Consider the following 8,856-nt stretch of genomic DNA (forward strand, 5'->3'; position numbering starts at 1 on the left):
CAAGTGTTTTCTTCTCGCCTCACGCATGTAATTCGCACCTCTTTCCCACAGCTCTTCTCCTTGGAGGAGAGGAGGAGGCAATGCCTGCAAGACCTGGCCACGCTCATTCAGAAGATCTACCGTGGCTGGAAGTGCCGCTGCCACTTCCTGCTGCTGAAGAAGAGTCAGATAGTGGTGTCAGCTTGGTACCGCCGATATGCGGTGAGGCTCTCTGGGGGAAATGCGATGCTCAAAATCCTGCACGAAGCAAAATGTACTCAATATTTAATTTCCTATCTTTTCCTTTTTCCGTCTCACAGCAACAAAAGAAATACAAGAAGATCAAGAGTGCCACTACTGTGGTGCAGTCCTACACCAGAGGATGGCAGGTGTGCACCTTCTTGTGAATTCACTCTGTTTTAAAATAAATTGTAACTGGAAGCTAAGCAAAAATCATGACGAGAAAATCAAATAAAAATGTTTGCTTGTCGTGTTTCCCCAGGCCCGCAAACTCCTGAGGGAGCTGAAATATCAGAAGAGATGTAAAGAGGCAGTGACCACCATCGCAGCCTTCTGGCACGGCACCCAGGTACTGCCGCATTAAAGTGCAGAAGTATATTAAGAGAGTGAAGTTATTACCTCAACGCAGCACCAGCCTGGGTTTGAAACAGGCTTTTTTTTGTCTATGTAGGAAAAAAGCTGCTCTTGAAGTCTTAACAGTATTGCCTTAAACACTTGATTTTTCATCTTATGCAGCGTTCCTGACTAATTGCCCAACAGTATTACAGGAAAAAAAAAACCTGTTCCTTAACAAAGCTGTCCTTGATGTTATTGCTGCTGTTTCCCTTTTGGCCCTGCTTCGTTTGCTGATCACACAACTGCCACTTCTCTTTTTCTTCCTCCCCCCCTCCCCCTCCCCCTCCCCCACTCCTCTTACACTTTCTTTTACTTGATTATTTTTCTTCTCACATCCTCAACCTGTCTTACCTAACGCCCACCACGTCCCACCAGGCTCGGATGGAGCTGCGGCGTCTAAAACAAGAAGCGCGGAATAAACACGCTGTGACAGTAATTTGGGCATACTGGCAGGGAACCAAGGTATTTCCACCCAGCCGTAGTGTGTCTCTGTCCCAGCTGTCTTGTCCTCCCCTGTTCACCGTGTCCCCGTCCCATCCCATCCCCGCTATGAAAACAGCCTAATAAAGTAGCAGCCCCTCTGAATGAGCCTCGATTCCGGTCCCTCCTCCGTTACCCACTGGCCTGATTAATGTGCCTTATTGTTGTTCGCACCGTTTTATGTTTGGTAGCAATTACAAGTAGAATTGTCTTGACATTTTAGGTTGTTGTTGATTTATTTCCTTCATGGTGATACAAACCAAAGCTATATTTCCACACATATGGAACTCAACTCTCTTATCTCGTTCAACCATGCAGTCACCGCCGCGCAGATGATTTTCATTGTTATGTTATCGTGCTCCTGCTGAGTCGTCTCTTCTTAATATAGCGATTTGCTGACAGTAAAATACATATGCAAGGAATCTCGTCCATATGATGGCACATATGTTGCTACTTTCATAAAACCTCAGTGGATGTGTATAATGAAAGCCACTGTGCAGACTTTGTAGTCTGCATGTATAACATCTTATCAGACTTTACTCAACAGTGTTATCGTTTGACATATCCTTGGTGGTTAAAAATCAATGTTTCATTTCAAGAGTCTCTCAACCTGCTGATGACTATCAATTCAGATTAATTATAAATACTGTTAAATATTATTCTGTGTCTTATGTGAACTTTGTTCTTAGCAAACAGAAGGGCATCATATTGGTCAGCAGCCTGTTTTATGAAGCTCTAGATAAAGAAACGGTCGTCCAGACTCTCTCACTGATGTCATGTTACATTTCTTTCCCACTAAAGCATCATCAACCTTTTCAGAGTCACAAAACGCGAGCGCCACTGAAAGTTGCTCCCATGTTGACGTTAACCACCCCGTTGTCCCATCCTTTTGTTGTCTTTCGTCAATGTCTCCTCATAATGATTCTTTCACACCTACTCGGTACCTCCCCCTGGGATGAGTACGGTTTTGATTGTCACTCAAATTAACCTCCCCCGCAACTGCCACCGCTTTTCATCAGGCCCGGAGAGAGCTGCGTCAGCTGAAGGAGGAGGCGAGGAATAAACATGCCGTATCGGTCATTTGGGCCGGCTGGCAGGGCACCAAGGTATTTGGGAAGCCTGTTGACTTGTCTTGCCGTGACTTGCCGCCTCCATCGTCCCATCCTCCCCCCTCCCATCCTCCCCCCCCCCCCAGAAAGAACTTCAACATGCCCGTCATCCTCATATTCATCATGCTTAACCCATTCTAAACATTTCATGTACGATGTAAGTTAGTTTAGCATACGCCCTCTCACATATCCACTCGTCCACCGAACTCTGAAGTGTCTTACTGACAGTGAAAACACACACATACACACACACACACTTCAGGGACAGACATGTCATGTTTTGCGTGTGTTTTCAGTTTCTTCCTCCAAGGTCCATGCCTCACCAGTGCACGCTGCCTGCCCTCTGCATGACTTCTTTCCTCCTTGTGTAGTCAATGCATGTTTACTCTTTGCATCGCAGTGCTGTTTGTCTTTTTTTTAGAGGGAGCTGTTTTGATCCTTTTTGAGATGACCTTTGTTGCCCGAGGTGTGACTTTTGCTTTCCTCCTGTTGCTGTCAAAATTCCACTAAATAGCACAAAGTCTGTTTCTGTTACAGAAGTTCCCCCGATAAAAGTGTGTCATATTTGTTTCTGGAGCAGTAGAGCTGTACTTTTGCAGACTCCCCATGGTCACACAGGGCTGGTGTGCAGTGTGTGTGTGTGTGTGTGTGTGCGTGTGTGTGTATTTGATGTTTGCTGACCTCAGGCAAAACCGTGTCTCCCTCTTCTTTCTCTTGCTTCATTTGTTCCCGTTCTCTTCCCGCCCACCCCCTGAACAGGCTCGCAGGGAGTTGAGGAGACTGAAGGAAGAGGCCAGGCGTAAGCATGCGGTCGCTGTGATTTGGGCCTACTGGCAGGGACTCAAGGTACCTACCAGCCCCACGGCGCAGCCGTTGCCAAGTCTGCCATCTACTCATCAACCTTGACCCTCTTCATCCTCCTCGACCATCTGCTATATGCACACTTCTACAGGAAGCCAATCTAGTGCTGTGTTTACAAGTTATCCGTAATGGGATTGTTTTAGACTCTGCAGCTTTCGATGCAAAGACCCCAGAGGTTAAGCACATTGGAACATGAGTGGTTACACATGGTTATTGGCGGATATATTGCATCAACTTTTGTTGCAAATCCCACCGTCGAAACAGTAAAATATTTGGTTTAATGCATATTCAACAGTGAATTATGCTACACCACTGCAACATATAGTAGTTCCACAAAGATTACAAGAGCAAAGATTTGTTCTACTGTGATCTCATCTTAAAGGGGAAGTCCACCTAATTCAAAAGACAAAATATATCCAGTCTACCCCGTAAATATATTTCCAGTTCATTTGAGGCGCCCAAAGCATTGAAAAGTTGCATTTGAAACAATGAAACCAGGCCGTGGTTACTCAAGACAAGTGTGACATGTGACAAGCTACTTTAAGGTTGGCTTCCTCCCATTATTCCATAGTTTTAGATACATTTGAGCTCATTATTTAGGGACAGCTGCTATTTTCCTCTTTTGTTTTTTTTAATGCTAAAGATTTAAACCAACAGAGCCTGACTGACATGGCAGAGGCTGTCTGTCTCTCTCTCTCTGATCTGTTCTTTTCTAAATGTCTCCCCCTGTTTGCTTCCTCTGCATCTGTGCAGCTAACCTGATATAAAGCAGCATCGCTTTGTGTACCCAACAGTATTTGTTTCACTTGTTATTTCTTTGTCTTTAGGTGTGTAAAGTGTGCACGTGTCCTCGTTTGTGGTGCTTCTCTGTTGCGTGCCTCTCTGTTTTTTTTACCAGAATAACTGTCGTCACACTGGTCATTTGTTGCAGTGTTAATCTTTTCATTGTGTTTATTGACCACAATGCACCTGTTCACAACTCCATTTGTGCAATTAAGGTCAGCCTGAAGGTCATCTGTCACAACCATCATTGGCTTTTCAGGAATTTAAAAATTCCGTAATCATAATTTGAATTAATTCCAGCAGTTTGGAGTTGACATTGTCTGTTCCAGGTGTTCATTGTTTGTGACTAACCAAACGTCTGTTCTAGTGTGCTATGTGTGTATACTGTCATCGTCCTATCAGTGTATTCCTTTTCTGTCCTGCTTCACATCAAACTAATGGGCGACAGGAGGTGATTGACAGTTTGTTTACTCTTTCCTCTATCGCTGTAAAAGGTCCGCAGAGAGTACAGAAAATTCTTCAGGGCAAATGCAGGCAAGAAGATCTATGACTTCACCATCCAGAGAATTGTAAGTGAGACTTGAATATTTGCTTGCTGGAATAAATGCGTAGATAATTGTGTTCCTTTGCGTGATCAAAGGGGTATTTTCTTTGTTAATATTTGCTAGAATGTTGTTAACCTGCATTTGTGTCCATTTGTCCAGATTCAAAAATACTTGCTGGGCATGAAGAGCACCGTACCCTCCATGTCGCCCATAGACAAGAGCTGGCCTGCCAGGCCTTACCGCTTTCTGGATGGAGTCCACACAGAGATGCGGAGAATCTTCCATCACTGGAGGGTTTGTCCCCTTCACCCATATTTAATTCTTCTTCTGTCAAATATTATCTAACGCACACCTGGTAGACGGGAGACTAGGTGAATGAAGTCAGCCATCAACCCTATTCAAGCATTCAACAAATTGCGAGCCAAGACCAATCCACAGAACAAACTAGAAACTTGAAAATGGAAACCATTGTATAGGCAATACAGAATATTTCAAATGTAATACAGCAACCCTCATTTGAACTGTTGTTGTTTTGTGTGTTAAGTGCAAGAAGTACAGGAGCCAATTCACGGAGGAGACAAAGGCAGTTTATGAGGAGAAGCTGGAGGCCAGTGAGATCTTCAAAGATAAAAAGGCTCTCTACCCGAGCAGGTACCTGAAATGCACTGGGGCAGAGTGCTCTCTCTTCATTTCCCGGTAAACACAAAGTGTCAGACCTCTCATGCTGCATGTAATGGGAATGTATTTGTTTCAGCGTGAGCCAGCCCTTCAAAGGCGACTACTTGGAGATCAGCAAGAACCCCAAATATCAGAAACTCAACAGCGCTGTGGATGAGAAGGTTCTGCTGGCTGACGTGGTCAACAAGATTAACAGGGCCAATGGCAAGGTAAGAAAGATCCCTCTGGCTACAGTATGTTCAGCTCCCTATACAAGCTAAATGGATTGTTAAAGCCAAAATGTAAGCTGCGATTACATCGTGACTCTGCTGTTTAGAGTTTGGCTCCACTTTTCCACACAGGCCGTGTGGAGCGCAACACCATTAAGTTGTTTTGATGGGTATTTCACCCCGCTGTTCAGCAATCTGATATGTTTTGACATCATAACAGCGATCATCATTTTTGTTCCAGCCGATAGCAGACGTGTCGGGACACGGGTATTATGTTTTACGCTTAACCCTGTCCCAGTTTCAAGATCAGATGGAGGCTTAGAAAAGACGGCTAAGAAGACATTTTGTTCTGTGCAATTTGCTGTAAGAATGACGGACGGTCTCTGCTCTTGTCTGCAGGGCACGGCTCGAATCTTCCTGCTGACTAAAAACAGCGTCGTGCTGGCTGACCAGAAGACCGGCCAGGTGAAGGCCAGCGTTCCCCTGCCGGACCTCACCAGTGTTTCTGTCAGCACGCAGAGTGACGGCTTCTTTGCTCTCAAACTCAAAGAGGTGAGGCAGATCTGTTTTGATGTGTAGATTTAGGGCAGAGAGGATTCAGTATCAATCTTCTCATCATCATCCAGTGTCCAACTATCCCTGTATGGCCTGCAGAGACACACAAGTTGTGACACGGCAGTCAACAATGAGCACTAGTATTAAGATATTTATAGAAACTAAAGTTAAAAGTTACACTAGACAGCACTTTTGTACACAGTGGAAGTAAGCCCGCAGTAATGTGTCGAACTTCTGAACTGAAGTAAATTTACCCAAATTAAATGATGCTGTTTGTTTAAATGATGGTGGGTCACATCGAAGTATATGATTACAAATAAGTGTGTTTTTTTCATGCTGCCATTTTGCTTCAGGGGTCAGCCTCGGCCATCAAAGGAGACTTCTTGCTCAGCAGTGAACATCTGATCGAGATCATCACCAAACTCCACCGCACCGGGGCCACGGCTGCAGACAGCGAGCAGCTCAACATCGACATCTCAGACGAGTAAGATAGCCGAGTTGAATCTGGTTTATTCTGGTTCGAAGGACGCGAGTCGCCCTCCACCTGGATGATGTTTAATGACGTGCTAATGTTTTCTGTGTCGCCAGGTTTCTGGTGCAGTTCAAGCACGACAAAGTGTGCGTGAAATTCATCCAGGGAGCCCCCAAGAACGGCAACAGTGTGTCCTGCAAGCGCAAGAACAACCGTCTGCTGGAGGTGTCGGTGCCCACAACATCATAGCGCAGCTCCCTCGCCAGGTTTAGGGACGACTGAACAACGAAACCACCACCCACTCCGAACCTCTGGTCGGAAGAACCATCACCCCAGTGCCCACACTGAGCCTCCGAATGAGTGCAGTTATTTTGCTTGTTGTGGTGTTGTTTTTTCCTTCAGTCTCTTCTTATCAGATTTACTCTAGCACCACTGTAGATGTAACCATGTGCCACTTTTTCTGGCAAAGAAAAACCCTTCTCTGGGGATGCATGCCACAGAAGTTTGGTTAAAGGATGTCACTGGTGTTTTGTAAAACTGGGGTAAAGAGTTGAAAATGGATGAAAAAAATATCACAAGAAACTTCTGTATACCAGTGGCAATGTTGATAAAGATTGTTCTGCCTGTATGTTGAATTATTCTTCAGAGAAAATGTCATTATAAGAACTTTGTGACAAGCTCCAGCCTCAACTGGCCCTGACTCATCCATTTTTAAGCGTCTCTGGCTTTAAGCAGATGGCTTAGAAAACTTTAGATGAACTGGGAACTTTTGGGGCTCGGCCTGTCTAGATTTAGATCCTCTGAAGAACTTTAAATACTGCACTTGTTTTCACCTCGGTGTAACCAAAAGAGAGGATGAGCTGAGAAAGAATTTGATTGTATGTTGTTTTATTTTCTATATAAATATATTTTCTCTGGAACAGTGGGCAGTTAAGAAGTCAAATGTAATTTGCTAGATAATTGTAAAACCACTTTTGTATCCTCCTGTATGTGCCATTGAACAGGTCCCATGACTTGTCACGTACCGGTGTACAAATACAAACATAGAAAACCACGCAGCTGATGTACCTTGTTCTTCACAGCATGCTTGCCAAGAATGTTTGAATAGGGGGATCTTATATCGACCTGTGGTGGCAATTTCTTGTAAGTTTTGACAGCACTACACCTGTGATCATCTTTAAATTCCTCCACAAGCAAAGTACAATTCATAATCATTTTCAAGCTTTATTTCCTTTTCATTGTAAACTGAATTCATATCCTTAACTCATAGGTTGTCATGTATGAGTCAAAGGAGACTCTCGCTTTTTGAGAGACGCGATTTAAAGATGTTGACAAATGCAATACAGACATTCTAGTGGAAGGAAAAGTACTCGACCACGAGAAGGGAAAGGTATCTACCCATCATAATGTCTTCACCAGATCCAAAGCGTTCTCTGGTGCAAAGCAAATCCCTTGCTTATTGATCTTTTCTGTTGTGTGCAATAAAATAAATGCTTTTGTCTCGCTAACCCTTAGCAGTCGCCCTTTAGCTGTACATAGGCTCTGTAGGCTGTAGCCCCGGCATGGACAACGGGTTTCTGTAGTATCCCAATTTGAATTGCTGTGTTTGTGAAATGGCTGTTCTTGCCACTGCAGCTTGAACTCTATTGTAGTGCTTGACCCGCTCTGACCTAATGTTTATTTTTCAAGGGTAAAGACCAAATATTAAGCGCATATGACCATAGTCATTGATGTTTCTGAAGAAACCGACCAGTTACACCTTCTAGTACGCTCATGTACAAATTTGGTACACATATTTACGCGCAAGCCAAAATCGGTTGTCAAAGAAGCGTTTAGAGTGCTATATTTTCAGGTATGTTGACTATATAATCTTTATTTGGATGTACTGGTAGTGGGTTATGTGACGTTGATTGTCCACCAGATGTTTCTCTGGTGACTGTGAGGGAGTAACTCAGCCAAACTTGGTCTCGTCGTGATTTGCAATCCAGGATGTCTGGGTTTGTACGTCTTTTTTATTGTATTTTTTAAGGTCGCACACGACACGGGGACTTGAGAAATCAGTTGTCGTTGTCCCTCACATAGGAACGATCAAGCTGACTGCCAGTTTTGATGTATTTTCTTCGTTGGCACTGCACAGTTTGAATGTTCCGCTAAGGTGACCTCTTCCTCTCCCTCTTCTCTGTTTTGTATTTGAACAATGGCTAGCGCTGCGAAATGATGTCTGCATTCTTGTGTGCCTAATGTTAACCTGTGCCGATAGACACAACATGGAAATGTTTCAGTAGAACTCAGTGTAACATTTACAAGTAATCTTTTTTTTAAATTAAATAAAAATCTGTAATAAATGTCATTCTGGGATTCTGTGACACGTTTTGTTATTTTGTTGGTAACCATTTATACCGGCAATGCTACTTTGTCATCATCCACAGCGACTCTTGAATGACACACCTGACCTTAAAGGAATACAGCAGGATGCGCAATGGCTGTTGAACAGTCTTTTCATTAAACCCTCGGTGTGCAGGCAGAAATCAGCCTTCGGTTCATCGGAT

At 43.9% G+C, this 8,856-nt stretch overlaps 1 protein-coding gene across 3 annotated transcripts in view; it reads left to right on the forward strand.

The window, feature by feature from the left end:
- The window catches only part of myo1b (myosin IB), a 56,851-nt gene extending 48,203 nt beyond the window's left edge, over positions 1-8,648 (forward strand). Inside the window, exons 20-32 of one of the 3 annotated variants that reach the window (XM_079170716.1) lie at positions 52-201; positions 300-368; positions 482-568; positions 991-1,077; positions 2,115-2,201; positions 2,964-3,050; positions 4,343-4,417; positions 4,553-4,687; positions 4,938-5,044; positions 5,148-5,280; positions 5,680-5,832; positions 6,189-6,319; positions 6,424-8,648. In XM_079170716.1, coding sequence (XP_079026842.1) covers positions 52-201; positions 300-368; positions 482-568; positions 991-1,077; positions 2,115-2,201; positions 2,964-3,050; positions 4,343-4,417; positions 4,553-4,687; positions 4,938-5,044; positions 5,148-5,280; positions 5,680-5,832; positions 6,189-6,319; positions 6,424-6,556 — 1,434 coding nt within the window. In that variant the 3' untranslated portion in view covers positions 6,557-8,648. The remainder of the gene's footprint in view (positions 1-51; positions 202-299; positions 369-481; positions 569-990; positions 1,078-2,114; positions 2,202-2,963; positions 3,051-4,342; positions 4,418-4,552; positions 4,688-4,937; positions 5,045-5,147; positions 5,281-5,679; positions 5,833-6,188; positions 6,320-6,423) is intronic. The other 2 variants (XM_079170714.1, XM_079170715.1) reach the window with 2 other exon arrangements.
- The last annotated feature ends 208 nt before the right edge of the window (positions 8,649-8,856 follow it).

Source organism: Pholis gunnellus (genome assembly GCF_910591455.1).
Source record: "Pholis gunnellus genome assembly, chromosome: 12".
In the NCBI taxonomy this organism is placed as follows: domain Eukaryota; kingdom Metazoa; phylum Chordata; class Actinopteri; order Perciformes; family Pholidae; genus Pholis; species Pholis gunnellus.